This window comes from Lycium ferocissimum, chromosome 4 (assembly GCF_029784015.1).
Source record: "Lycium ferocissimum isolate CSIRO_LF1 chromosome 4, AGI_CSIRO_Lferr_CH_V1, whole genome shotgun sequence".
In the NCBI taxonomy this organism is placed as follows: Eukaryota; Viridiplantae; Streptophyta; class Magnoliopsida; order Solanales; family Solanaceae; genus Lycium; species Lycium ferocissimum.
Genome location: NC_081345.1, coordinates 39,150,282 through 39,169,299, shown reverse-complemented (window position 1 = coordinate 39,169,299; position 19,018 = coordinate 39,150,282). Strand labels below are relative to the sequence as shown.

Sequence of the window (19,018 nt, the reverse complement as noted above, 5' to 3'; positions counted from 1 at the left end):
TTAAAAAGCTGACAAAATAATGAATAAAATAATTGTAATTTGAGAAATTATATAACCAATTAACATTAATAAGAACAAATTTTGAAATAAAAGAAAAATATATGGGTCAAAAAAATAATTTGATGTGTAACTATATAACAAAAACTTTAATAGAATTTAAATTAAATTTTAAAGCAAATACATTTATGATGTGAGACTACACGATAATATTTTCACTAAATTGATATTAATGATAAAAGTACTTATTAATAATATATCATAGTAATTATGAAAGAAGAACAGAAGCAAATATTGTATCATGCTAACAACTTTCTGCTATCTGTCGAGATAAATTACGCATTTGAATTATGCGCTGAACTTTCTAATTTTTATTTGTGAATGGTAAATAAGAAATAATTGATCTTCAGGAGAATAATGTATAATGACTCACGATTGTTGTATAAAATGCAATTCAATCTAAGAAACAAATATATATCTTTGCAAACCTAATAAATTTATAGCATTAAGCGATAGTAAAAAACAGATAGAATGTTAGATTCTTAGTACTTTACAACTTAAGAAATAAATGTTCTCATAACTAAAAAATAATAAGTTACGTTACTTTATTAAATTATACTACTAAGTTTTGGTTAGGATCAGTAGAATGTAAAGATTTTAACGGAACAAAAATTTTGAGATGAAATAAAACCAAATAATTTTCTATATATATTTCTTCGAACGAAAATATAGTCATACTAATATTATATTTGTAGCTCATATTAGGCCTATTGGGCCTGTAATTCTCTAGTGCTTTGATATAGGCCAAGGTTGACTACAATTCAACAACGTAGAGAAGAGGAGCTGTACTACTGTTCAAATTCGACATGGAACAAGCTGTCACCTTCACAGTTTCACACCTTAATTTTTATTTTAAGAACGTTGTCAACTAAGTTGCCGACTTAGCAATTTCACACATGAAATTCCCTATCAATAAAAACTTGTCATAGTGTTGCTCTTTCCGAAGCTTTGTAATTTAATTTTAGAAGGCCAAGGGTCAACGCAACACATTTCTAGATTTATGGATTCACAAAGATCTCATGGCTGGATATGCACCAAATTTCTGATAGCATAGCTCCTAGAAACTGAATGTAGAGAAGCATCGAGGAATTGGTATTGCACTCAAGTTGCAAAATGTTGAGAGCAGCACACCAAAGCACGTGTTTTCAACCAAAAGAAGCTTTTTCAAATTCCTTAAAGGAAGAACAGTTTTCTCGTCAAATTCCTAAAAAATGACTAGGAGTAACAATATTTTCTTGTCTTCTTCAATTTTGCTAGCTCTTCTTTTTCAGTTTCCATGACTGAATTTACAAAACTACAACTAAGATCAGTAGTCATTGTGTTCATGAATTTTCCTGCCGTTTCCTAATATACTGATTAACTACTACTCTATCATCTATTCATCTTGCTACCATTTTGATCACTAGCTAGTATTGCTAAAATTAATGGCAAATGCTACTGTAAGGCATTAGACAAGTCACTATTTCCTTCCTTTCTGGTCGATTGATTCTTTTGCTTTCTCAGATAGCATTTTGTTTTCACTTCGTTTTCTCTCCCAATCGATTCCAATTTTGTACTCCTGCAGACAGAGAAAAAGAATCAGGATTCAGATATTCACAGAGGTTAAAAAAGCAAAGAATCCGTTTGGAGATATACATAAATGATGAAAAATGCATCAATTGTAGGAAACCCCACAATGATAGGATAGCAATGTAAATAGGACAATAAAGTTAAGAGATTTTTTTGTAAAATTACCATGTGAAAAAGAAACCCCTTTATGGATCTTCTAAAGTTACATAAGTGGATGTTGATACTTGATATGTAGCATTTGTAGATCTCAATTTCAATCAAGAAAGCAGGACAAAAGTTATGTTATACAATCTTGAAGGGAAAGTCTAACAAATTGGTGAAAATATATTGTCACACACTATCAGTAATGAGTTCTCCTTCCAGCAATTGAGTATTTAATTGACGTGTTGTGGTGAGTATAATGATGCAAAGCTCTATTTTGCTTACGTAGAGCAGATTAAATAGCTAAGTCCAGACAGACCTGCAGAACCTAATTCAGTCCTATCATTAAGATAGCAATTGAATAGCTGGATCCCCACGTCAATAGTACTGCAAATTGCTGAGTAATCCACCACGGCAAGGAACCTTCATATACCTACCACTCATATTTTTTTTTTTTTAAATCTATATCAGTTTATACATCGACTTATTTTACGAAATATTATGCTATATTCTATCAAAGACATGAACCGGGTAACTCTATCTACCAAAACTTAGACATGTGAAGAAATTACGTAGTACGAGTAGTATCTTTGCCTCCACTAAAAATTTAAACTTGAAATCTCGTGGTTCTTACCTTAATTCATTCTCACTCTTCACTGCCGTATTCCTACCATTCCTTGGAAGCAAAGATAAAGCAATAGTGACCCCAAGATAAGCTTATCTACTCATGTCCCTCTTTCTCATGTTCTTCACTGTACTATTTTGAAACCAGAGCATACTTCAGATGTAATAATATCATTGTTATGCTAAACTGTTCATAGGTACGTTAACTTACTGTGAAAGTTCAACTCATTATCATGCTTATTAGTGAAGAGATGGGTTGACGAACCAAATAATACAGTATTCTTTTGTTTCAAAAAGATGTTTAATTAGACACAGAAGATAACAGTTTAATCATTTAATTTTGACACGAAGCAACACAGTATGCAAAAATAAACATAGTACAGACTACAGAGTAGCTAAGAGGTAAATTGACTCACCTTTCCACATTGTATGAAGAAGATCTCTTTAGAGCTGGAAATTTCTCCTTCTTCATCTCTATTAAACTCCCACTAAAATACTCCTTATCTTCCAACTTAATTCTCTCTTCACTTCCGTGATATTCCACCATTGGACTCTCTACATCCTTCACCACTTGATTAGTACACCTGCCACGTGGCACCCGTGTTTTATATTGTGAAATTAAAGAACCGGGCCCACAGTGCTTGAAGGTCATGGAACCACAATAGAGTAATTGCATCAGAACGGAAGATGCTTTATTACTCTTTCCGCTTGATTGAATTTTAGCCGTTGGATCTTCGCTGATTGTATGTGGCCGTAAGATTACTCTTCCATCAGCCTTCATCAACGTTTCTAGCGTTTCAGAGCTTGAATCGGACGGTGGTGGTGAGATTTCACCTCTATTCAGCTCCGTTGACCGGTCCGGTTCTTTACCATCCAGTTTAATTGTCCGGTCTTCTCTCAACTCTTCTTCTTCTTCTTCGACTATTCGCATTGCTCTTCGACGACGTCGTTTGTCATCGGTTTGAGTAGACGCATTGGCGGCGGCTCTTCCGATGAATTCGCCGGAAACTAAGTACTCATGGAAATCAGAGGAACTCCAGGACTGGTTACGACGTCTTGCTACAACTGGAAACTCACGATCTTCACTCATTTTCTCAGGCACTGGATTTCTAGAATTAGGACATTCGATTTCATCCTGTTGTGAAGGGAATGAATTATTGAGAAGCTCTGATCCTTTAAGAACATACTCTTTACCATGTGCTGGGTATATAAAATCGTCCTCTGTTAAATCGTGCCACACGAATCCATTCCTATAGCTTCTGAATTGTCGAAAATAGTAAGAAATTAATTTCAGCTCCATATGGGTATATAAACAACGCAATAACAGAAATTTAAGTAGAAATTGGAAAGTAATTCACCTTTTAGCAGACCAGGAGTACATAGAGGCCATGCCTTTTCCACGAAGACAATTCAAGCGGTTGATCACATCTGAATGAAATGTCAAACAAAAAAGAATCAGAATATTTGAAATACTATGAACACACGCTATATGAATATCTTCAGCTATGAATTAAATAATATGCACACCTCTGAGATAGAGACCATCAGGGGAGGAAATTAGAGGAACTTCCATGAAATGTGGATGTTCAAGTTGGCCATTTCTGGAGAGATAGTAAACAACGGGCACTTTGTTGAGCTTTTTATGGTTTGGAGGTTCAGTCCAAACTTTAGTGCTTTCAGGGCTTGTTTCTCTGCCTTTCCATTTCTTATGCATTTGGAGCTCCGTCGTCGTTCTCGAAGTCACCGACATTGTTCTTCTTCCAATAGCTTAGTTTGAGAAACTTATAAGAAATAGAACCTCCTCGATTTATTTCTATATGAAGAAATTAATGATTTTCGAGGTTGAAAGCTTGGAATTCAGTGAGGTTGAAACTGAAAATGTAGAGATCAGAGTGAATGGCGGGGGTTCACGTTTATAAGGTGAGTGTACGCGTTTGGACTCTGGACGGTGGATGGAAGGAGCGAGGGAGTAGAGTTTCAAAAATAGGATGCTGCAGTCTGCAGACAACAGCTACATGACAAATTTTGAGAACTTGTTGATTTCATTTTTCTTTTTTTCTTTTGGCACTTCTTTTACTTTCTACTCTCCCTCCCGTATTAGTTGTCAGTTTGATTAACTTTTAGGTCTCGTTTGGTATGATGGATAGAGAAAAATAGTTTTGGGACAAAAATTAGTATTGTCTTATTCATCGTTTGGTTGGAAAAAAACTCGGAATAATTAATTCCGGTACTAGTTATCCCGGGATAAGTTATTTCCAACCAAACGAACCCTTAAAGTTAAGTAAATGGCTATGCAAAAATTACTACTACAAGTTTCATTTTTTTTTATGTGAATTTAATGAAAAAGAAATTTTAAAGTTTTAGTTAAAGTTCATATAATTTGACTCTCAAAATAAAAAATATGACAACTAATTTGAAACGGAGAGAGCAATAATATTTGTATTGTTAGTTAATTGAATCAAGGACACGCTCTTTTCTATGATAAGGAGAAATTCCGCACACATGAACTAGTGATTAGCTTATTGTATTTTGAAAATGGGATAAGGCAATTCTCCTCTGAACTATCTAAATTTCTTCTGACAACCTTCCTTTCCCCAAGCCCTATTACCCAAACTTATTTAAAACGGAATAATTACCCCTAAACGTTGATGTGGCAAAGAGAGTGTAATGCAACTTTCTTTTGGAAAAGAAAACATAAAAAAAGGGAAAAGCTTAATTTTTTTTTTCTTAAAAATGCATTTTCTTAAAATTTGAAAATAAATCTAGTCTTCCACATTTAGTTTTAAAAAAGGGTTTTCCACATGTTAAGAAAATAATTAATTTTTTTCAAAATTTTATAAAAATTGATTTTTCACATTTTGGCAAGAAAAGCACTTTTAGGATTTTATTTGAAAAATAAAAGTGTCCTAAGAAAATGAAATCATGAAAATCAAGATTTTTTAAGACATTTTAAAAAATAATCAAGTTTCCATATTTTTAACAAATCCATTTTTCCATATTTAAAAAAAAAAAATCATTTTTCAGTTTTTTTTTCTTTTTCAAAAACGGGTTTTAAAAAAAAAACAAATTTTCAATTTTTTTTTTAAAAAAGGGTTTTAAAAATCATTTTTTAAAAGAAAATTCAATTTTTTAATCCATGTTTTTAGTTTTTTTTTTTTTTTTTAAATGGGTTTAAAAAAAATCAAAATTTCAAATTAAAAAAAGAAGACGGGTTTTAAAACTCATTTTTTTTAATGAAAATTCAGTTTTTTATTTTTATTTTTTAAAAAAATTGACACGTAAGCAGAAAAAATTAAAAAAAAAAGAAGAAAACAAATAAATACACATGTGGCAAGGAGAGTGTATGTCACTCTCATATGAGAGTGAGCATCGAACTTTTAGGGGGTAATTATTCCGTTTTAAATAAGTTTAGGGGGGTAATAGGACCCTGGGAAAGGTAAGGTGTGTCGTAGCAAATTCGGGTATAGTTCAGGGGGTAATGGTGCCTTATCCCTTTTGAAAATCGAGGAATAATATGCTTTCATTTTTTAATGTATTTCTTTCTGAACAAATTTTGTCATTAGTAAAACCTCTTATTTCTAGGTGAAAGCATTAATAGGTGAAATTCAAGATCTAAATTTGATGAATTGAATTCTTTAAGTTATGATTATGGAATTCAAGGAATTTTTAATTTTTGTTACTTTTTATTTAATGCTCAGTATTTAAAGTATTGAATTCAGTTGAATTGGTTCAAATTATGTTTCATCGCCACTGCCCACTGAGTGTGAAGATGCTTATAAGTAATCCTTGCTCGAGGTAAAAGTGTGAAATGCTTATAAGTAATCCTTGCTTATCCCATACTTTTAAGAAGTATAAAAGGATCGCATAGGGAAAAAAAGGAGCGCGCATTAGGCCTCGACTATGAATCTACCTTTAATCATGACGATTGAGAAATGCCCATTCTAAGACGTAAAATCAGGTAGAATGTCTTTGCAAGAATTAGTTGATCAAAACGATGGTATAACAGACGCATTTTAAAGCCTCATCCTTAGTGAGTTATGCCTTTTAGAAGTAACATTAGTTTAAGGGTTAAAATATATCCATACAAGGTAATATCAAATCAATAGATACATATATATTTGCACATAAAATTCTCACACGTGACCATGTTTAATTAATAAATATCCTCACTTGATTAAACTTTTCCATCATAGGGGATTACAAAAATAGAAATGAGAAATTGCAAAGATTTTTTTTATGATAATCTATATTAATATTATATACAAAAAAAAAAATATGTATATAAGTTCTTAAGTAAAGTAGAGGATCATAAAGTTAATTTGAGAATCACCTTCAATTATACTTGGAGCTTAAAGTGATTGTTACCAACTTTCACATTTTGAGTTCAATTAGTATGTTTCATCATCTTACTATGACACATTAAATTATAAAAATGCGGTTTAGTCTAATTTTCTATTTTTCTGTTGGGTTTTCAGGTACAATTTTTTAATGGAGAATTTTGGTATTTTAGAAAGAGGGGTTGATGAGAGAGAAGGGAGGTCAAACGTTCACACTTTTTTTTTTTTTTTTTTTTTCCTTTTCAAAAAACGTTCACACTACTTAATTTTGGGAAAAATTTGAGAATCCGTCAAAGTAGTTGACTTAATTTGTTTACTACCTCAACGCACATTGACCGAATCTTCTGATGATCACGTTTATACGACTTCCGTCCACATTGAAGAGAGCTAACAAGAAATGTGGAGCAAACCTAATTGTGGCACACTTTAAAAAAAAATACTTGCTCCCTCGGTAAATAAATAATAATTATTTGTCACTAGTCATATCAAATTATATTTATTTATCATAACTAAATAATTAAAATTAGTTAAATATATAAGTTAATTATTAATTATGATTAAGTAATATAAAATTGTGTTTTATAACTTGGTAAGTGCTTTTCGGAAGCAGTTGACCTCCTTATCTTCAGAGATAGGGGTAAGATCTGCGTACACTTTACCTCCTGTCTCGCATTGTGGAATTTGTTGGATATGTTGTTGTTGTTGTTGTAATATAAAATTGCGTGCGAATATATCATGTATGTTTTAATTTGGTTTATATTAAGTGCATGAATAATTTCTTTTAAAAAAGTTTTTACCATTCGCATTCTGCCCCTTCGGTCCATCGATCACAAATCAATATTATCCAAATGAAACAAATTATAAAATCAATCAGACTGACCAACTGACTGTACGAATGAGATCTTCAGTAGATAATAAATTGGTGAAGTGGACAGAGAAATCTACTATTTGACGTGTCCATATCTTTAGCATATTGCTATTTATTGCTTAAACATTTCTAAGTTGTTTAAGTTACAATGCTCGTTGTATAAGGCAAAATTCGTACACACCGAGTGGATGTATCAAAGAGTGGCATGTGGCGATAACGACAGGTCAGATCCGAATCAACAATTGAGGGTTCCGGGAAAAGCACCGGATAAGTAATTTAATGCTTGCTTCGGAGGCGAAGCTACAGAGGCGGGAGAAACGTATGTATTTCTGTCAAACGTCATTTAAGATATGACCGTTACAGAATACCTCAAGTTTGCTCCAGCTGTTATTAGCCTTTATTACCTTTTATTGCAACATTAATATTGATAATTAAGGGGGCACGATTCATGGAATCTATACCCCATAGCTCTAGTACTTCATATTATTCTTAGCATTCGCTCTTTCTTGCTTGATCCGCTGAGGTTATAGTGATTCACCGCCTGAAGACTCTAGCTCAAAGCTTCTCCAAGGCCCAGGCTACATAACTAGATATGCTTTACTTTCACTTGTCTTGTTAATTATTACTTGTTATTTCATAATTTTGATTATATTAATCCACGTGTCCTTGACCATGTACTCAAATTAAACTGTTCCGATTTTCCATGTAAACATTTATCTTTTTGGTACAATTATTTTAGTATTGAATTTATATGATATTTTAGTGTTAATTTAACTTTCGAATTTTTATTTTTAATGGTACTGATATAATGTAGGGATATACTTAGATCACATTTTAATCAACCATTCTCATGAGATTATTTATTGGAGGGCTGTGTCTCTGTGTTGGTCAACTGAAAGAGCAAAAAGTCCAAAGTTCAGACAGGCTTGAAAGGCCCAATTTCACGAAAAATTTTACCATGAGAGAGGCATATGTATGACATGGTGTGTGAGGGACTATTTAATTGAATTATAATGCAGGGCCCACCACTTTATCCTCTCATCCTCCTTCTTTTTCGTCCTCTTCAATTTCTCTCTCCTCTTTTCCCCTTTTTTCTCATTTTCTGTTTTTCATTAATTTTTAAACCCTTTTCCTCTCTTCTCATTTCTATTTTTCATTAATTCTAAAATCAATTTTATTATACACGTCAAAATTCTTTAAGATATTCTTCATTATCCAATTTTTCAATTTCTTGTTAATAATTCAGTTAAACTCCAAACTACCTTAAAAGAAAATATTTGGCCTTAAAAAAAGTTTTAAATTAAAAAACTGATAACTAAAGATGAAATTTAGGATACTTGAAAAGTTTTTTTTTTTTTTTTAATTAAAAACCACACAGCATGGAGTTGTTGGTGCTTTACACAAGTAGACCACTGAGTCTAGAGGCACGTGCAAAAATCGGTTAATAAATTGGACAGGTATGAAACATATTTTAGTCTTCACAAAGATATATCATTATACTTAAAAATATAATTTTAATAAGACCTTATATTCTTATTGGGTTACACAGGTATCTTAATAAAAATGTAAAAATCATAATCGTAGTCCATAAAAAAATTACAAAATTGTATAAAAATCATTAACTCAATAACTCTATATCGGTAAATCAATAATATTTTTTTCCTTCAATTTTATCGGTTAAACCATTTTTGCCATTTATTCGTGGTCTCATGACACTTAAAATTTTGAATTGAATGTAGGAATATATACTAAAAAAAAAAAAAAAAAAAAAAAAAGCACAATAAATTTTCGTGGTAGCGTGGCATGTGTTGAAAGGTCACTAGTGAAAAGAGTAAAAATGTAGTCACTTCTCAATTAATAGACACCCTTACACAACTATGACATGACATATCTCACACATAGTAAAAATTTTCCAATTTCACGTTGGTTGTTGACGCAACTTGACCCAGCTTCCTACGTACGGTGCTACTACTCAAAGCATTTACTCGGACGACAGCTATTATTTTGTATAGCACCGGCAACGTGCCCTATTATTTTTAATATTTCTAATATCTGTACTGCTCTGAAAAAGACTTGCTTCCCATGGATCAGAGTACACCTTCATTAATTTTATCCTTAAAAGCCAGAGTACCTTTCTATTTAAAAGAAATAGTGTTCGGTGAAAGGATTCAGATATCACACTATAATGTGAGCTGCGTAGAGAGCTGCTCTGAAGAGCTGAGCGTTCAATATTCTTATGGAGAAACCATACTATAAAGAGTACTGAAAGGGCTTTCAATACATTATTAGCTAGGTTCTATGCCACGACATTTCCGCCTATGTACATATAAGAAAATGTAATATGTTTATTCCTCAACAATGTAAAGCGAGTTACACATTTCGCTATACCGAGCTGTGAGGTGTAAGTGGTGAATATCACTCCAGGATATGCGTCAGCGCCTTTGGCAGACACTATAGAATCCGCTAACGCTCGTAAAAACTCGGGTCGGTCTTCTATCCATCTGATCGGAGATAATGGTTAATGAGGTCATCTTCACAACCTTCTCCCTTTTGTCCCTCAGTTGGAATAAGATATCTCTATTTTTATTCTAATATTTCTTACTCGGTATTTGATATATATTTTAAGTTCCATTTATCTGAAATCGCATCAGAAAATCTGATTTACTATATTGTACAGTTACTATGCAGTGTAATTACTGCGGTAGTAATTACTCTCCTAATAAGTACTCATTCCGTTCATTTTTACTTGTTCAGTATTCTAAAAAATAGATTTTCACTTTTACTTGTCACTTTTAGCATATCAAGAGAAAACAATTTCTTTTTTTCCTGTTTTACCAATAGTATTAATTACTCACTTCAAATCATATTCAAATCCAATAAAAAAGTATGCACCAATTAATATGGGTACATAGGTAAATTATGTACTTCATTTATTATTTCTTAAGGGGTGTGCAAAGTCAAAAGTGGATAAGTAAAAGCGAATGGAGGGAGTATACTGTAATTTCCAAAGACACCCTAAAATTACTTTGAAAGCCGAAAATCACCATTAGACTAACTTGGACAACTTTTAAAGTGGTGTCAAAAAAGGGTCAGACGGCGCAAATAATCCCAGCTTTTGCTGGGTCGTTGCTTGGGCCGAGCGCAACTTAACAACGGCAGGCCGATGTTTCAATAGCAAGCCTTGGTGTATAGTCCATGAGTCAAGAACCAACTATTGTTTTGAGATGCGGAATTGAGATTCTATAAAGAGAGCGGCCCGTCTTAGTATCATTATCGGGAGTTCGGGGAAGAAATTTGACGAGGTCTATTAATCTGTGATCTTCTTATCACGTTTTACGTAAGATCTTTTGTTTAAAGGCCCAAACTTGTGGCCTCTTGATCATACGTAATGATAAACTTTCTGGTTATCTTCAAAGCGCTCCCTCATACGAGATTATCTAAATGCTCCAAGATATTGTGGCAACTTGTACGCCTTGTATTGTCTCTGGTTTACGTTCCAGAACATTTTTTTCAAAACTTTTTAAAGTATTTTATTTTAACTAATAATATAATGTTGCTCCGTAAATTATAGAGCTTAGTTTTTCAATTAGAATCTTAATTACATATAATATTATGCTTATATTATCAAACTAAATTTTGTATATTTTTTATTTTGAACTTTATAAAGTATAACTTAATTTACTTTCTATAATCTTACTAACTTTATCTATTTCTTATGTTCTAAAAGGACTAGGCTCCCCTCCATTACATTCTCCCTCCATTTCTTCAAGTGCATAGTTAGATGATTGACACTTATTTTATTTTTAATTTTAAAGGCTTAGATTGAATTAACTCAACAAACATCTTAACTATTGTTAATGAGATAACATTTAGGAAAATTCTCATTAATACTGGTAAGATAAATCTCAACTCCCATAAATTTGGGAACCATTAATATCGTTACTTGCTATTATTATTACTTTCATCTTATAAGTTTTCCATTCAGAGTTTTTTTAAGAAATGAAACTAAGTAAAATTTCAACGTACCCTCTTTTCTTTTTCTTTTTCCCCCCACCATCTTGTCTTTCGCTCCTCTTTTTGATTCCTCTATCTTTTTATTTTATTTGCAAGAATATAACGAATAATTCATAAAACAAAATTTAAAAAATATACTATATCGTACTTTGGGCAGTCGATTTTTATCTCATCTTGAACTTTCTAGAAATGAATCGTTTTCTATTTGCGTTTGAATTTGTAAGTAGTCCTTAACTAACTATTTTTAAATTTAAAATTATAGAGATATGTTTTAAAAAAATCAAATGCAGGAATAATGTTATTTCTATGATAAAAAAAACAATAATTTTGTAATTACTCTTAGTCGCAAAATCTCATTTTATTAAGATAATTTATAGCTAGATGTGAAAGATAAATCTACAATAATTAATATTAATGGGTTTCTAAATTTAAGGAAGTTGAAATTTTGTTGGAGATTGATTTCCCAAATTTTTCTCATTAACCACTGTTAAGATGTTTGTTAAGTTAATTCAATCTGAGCCTTTAGAATTAAAATAAGACAAGTGTCAATCATCTAACTATGCACTTAAGTAAATGAAGGGAGGTTGTAATGGAGGAGAGCCTAATCCGTTCTAAACCATCAAAACAAAGTTGTGTGGATTGCTGTCCGGTCTTTAAGATTAATTTTGGAAAAGTAAAATGTTCTCTCCTATGTTTTCGTTCTTTAAAACATGATGGAGCCAATACATAAGAAGATGGCAACTGCAGAAAAGTTGTCAGTCCAATGTCGATCCAAATTTTGCCACAAAATGTCTCCAATTATAAAAACTAATTATAACACGTGATATCGTAAAATTAGTTCATAAAAATATGACCCTGTCAGTATGTTTAAACTTGGACGTATTAATGGTTCGCCTGTTTATTAACTTCGTCAATTTTGGCCAGCCCACTTCAGCTCATCTAAAAACTGCACTAAATATACTATGAGAAATTTGTCTAAATATCAACTCGAGTAATCTTTGGACAAGTTAATAACCTGTACATTTTGTTAGCTATGTAAATTTTAACTCATCCGTCCAACTTACCTATTTGACATGACCAATAAGAACATGCTTGTGTTCCCGACATTTCTTCTATAGGAAAAGAAAGGAATCGTGTGATTCTTTCTATCTCCGTACTTTCTCGCTCTTATGGAGCTGTATTCCGCAATGAAGTTGAAAAAAAAAAAAAAAAGAGAAAGAGAAACAATAATGGCAGTCGCAATTAATTAGAATTGGATAAGAAGATGACAAATAGTGGCTGATGATGTTTATAAGCCCAAGCATCCTCGAAAAATATATCGATAAGCCACGTTGGTACGTGTAGATAGTCTAACGTATGAACAATGACGAATTTCATAAAGCGGGCTTATCGATAATCACAAGGAATAGAAATAAAAGTTGAAGGAATTGCAGTCATCTTCACCTATCCCACATTTTTGTGCCATCCAAATTATATATTAAATCAGATCGGACAAATTAAATGGCCAATATCGCCAAGATAAGATTGCGCACATTTGCAATTGAGTCTTGTCTACAATCACTAGACCCTTGGCTGATTTAAGAAGAGTTCTGTGAGTTTAGACTAAATCGATAGTTTTCGTCTTGAATTCTCTCTCTAGATATAACAGAATACAGAGTCATAGATGATAAGATCACACTCTCAATTCACTGAATTTAAATTTTGAATTTGTCTCTAACTGCAAACAATTTCTCAGTTGGTTTCTGCGCTTTTAAGTGCCATAACAAGTACAAATCAGAAATGTCCAAATGCTTTAGCTAATTCGCAATTGAGGCTTGTCGTCACTCGTCAATGTTCTTTAAGTGCACGTCTATCCACAGAAATTAATTAATTGAATGATAAGATAAGATAGACTATAATTTTATATTGTGATATGAGGCAACTTAGATCATAAGTAGGCGACTTGTGGCCAAAATTAATCATTTCAAATGACGAATATTCATGCTCGTCACATTTAAAAGCATGCAAAAAACAGAACCAAAATAAATAAATAAAGAAAAAATCATCAGCAATAACGCTGTTACGAAGTGATAGCGCTTTAGAGCTAGTGAAGATGTGCCAGTTTTAATGTAAGAATGGATAATTAAGGTCTAAGGACCTTAAGGTGAAAATCCAGGATACTTTTTAAAAGAAAACTTTTCTTGTTCTTAGAATTATTTATATTTTTCTTATTTTTATCATTACACACATTGATTTTACTTCATAACATCACCAAACAGGATGGAAGGAAAAAAAAAGAAGCTAGAGACAACATTTGAATGTAATTATTATTTTAGTAACAGTTTAGCATGTCTCCTATGTGCTTAATGAATATCTACTGGTTATTATTTATCAGTCCCATTTTATGTAACACATTGGTCGTTTTAATCTATCCAATTTTTTTTTTTTTTTTTTTATATATATTTAGAAACAATTTATTTTTAAGCTTTTAATTTTATCCTTGATGAGACAATGATTTCTAGCCTTAGAAATGTCCAAGTAATATTTTAAATCAGAATATTTAGAAGTTTCTATTATTTCTTTAATTCTTTCTTAATATGTAGGAGTGTACAGGTAAATATCGTCGCATAAATTAGGACGGATGGAGTATAACCTTATCTGATGAAATAATACTTACCATACCATTGTATTTTCAACTTCTATTATTAGGATGAAAAATATTAATTTATATTTAATATCCAATAAAATTTTGATTATGATATAATTCAGCTCCATAGGATGAATGCAAGTGATAGTGCCTTGTTTGCAATCTTACCCATAAAATTTAACTTAATGAAATCGTTTGGCAAAAGGATCTAGTCATCTGATATACCTAAAAAAGTTACAGTACTACATATACATAAAAAGTTACAGTCCTCTGATCTAGTTCACTCGCTAATTTGTTGTTTTTATTCAATAGAGACTAAAATATATTACCTCTAGTTTTAAAAATGATGACAAAATTCGTCGTACTAGAGTTTAAAGCTGGTCCAAATTGTTTGACGTCATAAGTAATTTTTCCATTCAATGCGAGCACTGAGAATATATCTTCTAGATTTGTAAAGTTAATGGCCTTTGCTTTCACAATGTGATAAAGTCTACTTTGCAATCTTAAAAAATGAAATCAATCCAGCTTGGACCCTCCACATTTCATTCCTTTTTATTAAGAAAATAAATAAAAGGGAACTAGCCTGTCCCTTCTTGAACTTAGCTTCTCTTGTCCAAGCATATTGAGGGCTGTATTAAAAATGCCGACCAAAAAACAAGTGAAGGTGTCCAACATGAATTAATTAACTGTGTGTTAATCGCTAAATTACTCAATTATAGATATTATTAGCTAGTGTGATTTTCTTTTACTCTATTAGTGTAATGTAATTGATTATAACTAATGATCTTTTTTATTTGCATTCTCGTCTTTTGGAAAGACCGCCTTTCCTTATTACAGGAATAACTTCCCGACTCTACAGGCACGTGAAGTCATTCCCGGGTCAAGTGTAAAAATTCTTATACACTACGCTATATTGTATACTTAAACTCTCCTTCCACCAACAAGCGGAAAACTTAAAAAAAGAAAAAAAAAAGACATTAACCAAATTCACTTACGTTCCAAAAAAGTCACTTAGCAGTATAATAACCTCTTATTTTTTGCCATTAACCTTAATCAATCTTTTAAAACTAATTGAAGTAACACCACACTAACCAAAGAATTAGGATCTTTCTTTGCAGCCCAGATAAGTCAACTCACCAATAAACCCTTTTGTGCAACTCATAAGGGATTGACTTAGAATTATTATCTTGATCATTCTAGAGCTAATACTTCAAGAATATCAACGTTTGGTTGAATTCAGGAAGTCCGATTTAGACTTTTCCTTTAATAGCGGGAAAAAAAAAAAAGAATTCATGTCTGATGTCTGTAGAAGTACATCAGGAGATCATATTTATTTGTACTAGCAACAACGTTAATTGTAATACACAGTTTATCTCATATTGAGAATGGAGGTGGCCCTTCGTGAAAAACATGCATGCGGCCTTATGATAAACTTATGAAAAAGATGGGAAGATAAAATTTTAAGTGGAGTGACCACAAAAAAGAGTGACGTCCACGTCACTTATATATATGGTTTTTTTCCTTTGTTTCTTTTATTTCTTCCTTGAAAGAAGGCCTCAGTACTTTTGTTGTTTCTTCCTTGAAAGAAGGCCTCTCCAGTGGTGATGGATTGGAGACTATAGCTACTCCAGCACCAAACAAAATTTAAAAAGTTAAGGCAAAAAACTTCATATCAGAAAGTGGAATAACTTCATATCAGAAAGTGGAATCTAGCAAAATGGCACAGATGACGCATATACACTTAAATACTAATCTATTGCCATATTGTTTCTAACGTAACTATGTTTGGTCTCTTAGTGTAATAACAAGTATATTAAATATGTTGAGGCGGCTAAGTTCCCAATCAAAGAAATTTGACGCGTAGAAAATGAAAATGACTTTTTATGTAGAAAACGACATGCGCCATTTACTTCATAAATTAATGTTATCGTTACGACAAATTAACTATTGCTACATGGGAGCGGATTAAGGGGTTGAAAAAGGATTCATCCGAATCTCTTTCGCCAGAAAATTATATTTTATATATATATATATATCTTTTTTAAATCGAGGGTCTATTAGAAACAATTTTTTGACTTCATAAAGAAAGATAAGGGTAAGGTCTGCTACATCCTACCCTTTCCAACCCTCATTGGTGGAATTACACTGGACATGTCGTTATTGAATGTATGTATACAAATGTTGATTCCTTTGATGAAATCATACCTCCACCTATGCGTAAAACTTATGGGTAGTTGAGAAATGCAGGGGCGGACCCATGTTGAATCAAGGGTCTTCATTGGAATCTTTTATTAGATATATGTATTAATACTGTGCGTAAACTGATATATATAGAAAGAAAATGACATCTCTTAACATTGAGAATCACTTATTTTCCCCCATATATTTCAGTCTTTTGTGTTCCTCGTCGACCTTTGAGAATCGCTTGGAGCGTTGGTTCGGCGCATAATTTTGTTGTCCGAGGTTTTGCATGTTCGAACCTCAACCTATCCACATTTTTGGCAAAAAATATGACCTTTGTGGCTAAAAATTGTGGTATTGAGTTATCGAACCAACGATCTCTTGTAACTTAAAACAGAATTTAACCAATGGGTCAAGGCCATCTCTTACACGTAAATGTGTCATATTAACAATTTTTGTCGTTTCTTCTATAAATATCGACACCGCTTGAAAAAATCCTATCTACTCCACTTGAGAAATGTATTATATCTGTAAAACTTATGCGTGGCCGCTCAAAATCAGTTTGGTGCATGGGGACTAAAGTCATCATTCAGCAGCGGTTAAAGTCGCCGCCACAATAAACCACAAAGAGGTCGTGTCAGAATAATATCCTTCCATGTAAAATTCATACAATTTCTTGATTGTTGGTAGTCTAGACAATTTGGCACTTCAGTCGTTCCTTAAAGTGTTCAATTAAACATGTATCATAATCCATAAGGTAAGACTGAGTGTAAAATTATGGACTCTTTACTCTATCTATTTTATTTTATGTCTTTTAGTTTGATCGGGTATGAAATTAAAAAAAAATAAAAATTGACGCTCAGGACGGAGGGTGAGCCGGCGAGAACATGTCAAAGGAAAGGACTGACAGACTTGTAAGTTAGTAAGTTTCCGAAGAAAAGGTATACATATTAACCTAGGTGAATCTCACATCAAAATTCAGAGAAAAATGTGGCATAATTAATACAAGTGCACATGGCCTTTTCGGCTCGATAATGACGTAGCCTGACAAACAAATTCTTTAGACCTATTTGTCCGTTTTCGGACAATACGTCTGAGTTCCAGTGTTTTAAAAGGCGTTTTCGGGGCGAGCCTTGTGGCGGGGCGTACCAAAAATGCCCCGGGGCGATGGGTCGGGGCGAAAGTCTCCAAAGGCGAACGCTCGGGCGTTGGGGGCGAGTTTTTTTTGTTGGGGCGTAAGCCCGTAAAAACTTCTTCAAACTAAAGCGAAATTTGTTAAATAAGTCCTTAATATAATGCCCAGATTCTCAAAATTCAATATGTAATTACTCAAATGTTTTAAAAAGGAACTGAAACATTAAATTTAAAAGTCAAGACTTTTTTTTATTGCTAGAATGCCTAATATATATTCTTTTCCAATAATTTATCTTATCTTCTACTATCTCAAAAAAGTAACGAGCAGTCACTTGTACTTGTAAGTAGCGTATAATAGATTGTTCTAATTAGTTTTTTTGTGGGGGTGGAAATATATATATATATATATATATATATATATATATATATCACTTATTTATAGTTTTCTTCAATTTTTTTACGCTATTTCACCTATTTAAAAGTATTTATTATAATTATATTATGTTATAAAATACTAAAAATTAAAACTCCATGGGGCTTACGCCCCGTGCCTCGGGGCTTACGGCTCACTGAGACGGACGTAAAACGCCCCGCCTTACGCCCTCGCCTTTTAAAACACTGCGTCTGACACTTTTGAATCTTGTTGTCTTAGAGTAAAGATTTGGTTAATGTACCAAAATGTCCTTAAATCTTGAAATTTTAAATATGCCATGTGGATATTATTGGAATTAAAAAGTTACACTAAATATAGAAAGTAATACTTTTTTTTTTTAACAAACTAAAAAGGAAAAGTAAGGCATGTTAATTAAAATAGATGGAGTAATAGTTTGTTAATCTTACGTTAACTCAAATTAGGTAATGAGTGCGAATGTAGCTGGAGCAGAAGGCTACATTAGCCAGTCGCTACAAAATAATTGGTAATTTGTGAAGGTTGAAAGTTACAATTCATGGAGGTTTTAGCCTTCGCTAGTCTTAGAAGAGGCTAAAACCTTCATAAATTATAACTTTTAACTTCCATAAATTATTCATTTTTTTGTAGTGTGCGCATGTCAGCTCCAACGAGTCATCAGCCCTCTCAAAATTGTCTTCCTTCTCTTTTCCACTGTTAAATGTAAACACGTGAATGTATACTACTCTGAAATATGGCCTTTTGCTGAACTCAAGGGACATTATAAGCAGGTCTAGCGAGCTGAGGCGGATTCAAGATTTAAATTTTATGGGTTCAATCTATAGATTTTTAGCATTGAATCCATTATATTTTTAAAGTTAGGGGTTCATATCTACTATTTATTGCAATTTTAATAATTTTTTATACATAAATTTAGACTCCGCGTTCAAAATTTGGGGTTCAATTGAACCCCAACCTTATAGGCTACATACGCCTCTGCTAGCGAGTTTCTTTAAGGGCCGGGTTAGCAATAATATTGAAGAACTTAACACCTCTTAGGCTCTTACGTATGAGTTTCT

General features: G+C 32.4%; 1 protein-coding gene across 4 annotated transcripts; it reads right to left on the bottom strand.

Annotated features, from left to right (window-relative positions):
• Positions 1-1,199: 1,199 nt before the first annotated feature.
• Positions 1,200-4,408, bottom strand: LOC132052825 (protein SOSEKI 5-like). 4 transcript variants are annotated; one of them, XR_009414031.1, is made up of 5 exons: positions 3,919-4,408; positions 3,750-3,819; positions 2,808-3,650; positions 2,053-2,200; positions 1,477-1,615 (listed from the first exon to the last, which is right to left on the bottom strand). XR_009414031.1 is itself a non-coding variant. In XM_059444513.1 (4 exons), the coding sequence occupies exons 1-4, from the start codon at positions 4,139-4,141 to the stop codon at positions 1,492-1,494; spliced, it is 1,260 nt and encodes a 419-aa protein (XP_059300496.1). In that variant the 5' UTR covers positions 4,142-4,403; the 3' UTR covers positions 1,200-1,491. The 4 variants fall into 4 exon arrangements, 2 of the variants coding, with proteins under 2 accessions (XP_059300496.1, XP_059300497.1); XR_009414032.1 differs by having other exon boundaries at positions 1,478-1,615; positions 2,096-2,200; XM_059444513.1 differs by lacking the exon at positions 2,053-2,200 and having other exon boundaries at positions 1,200-1,615; positions 3,919-4,403.
• Positions 4,409-19,018: the final 14,610 nt, after the last annotated feature.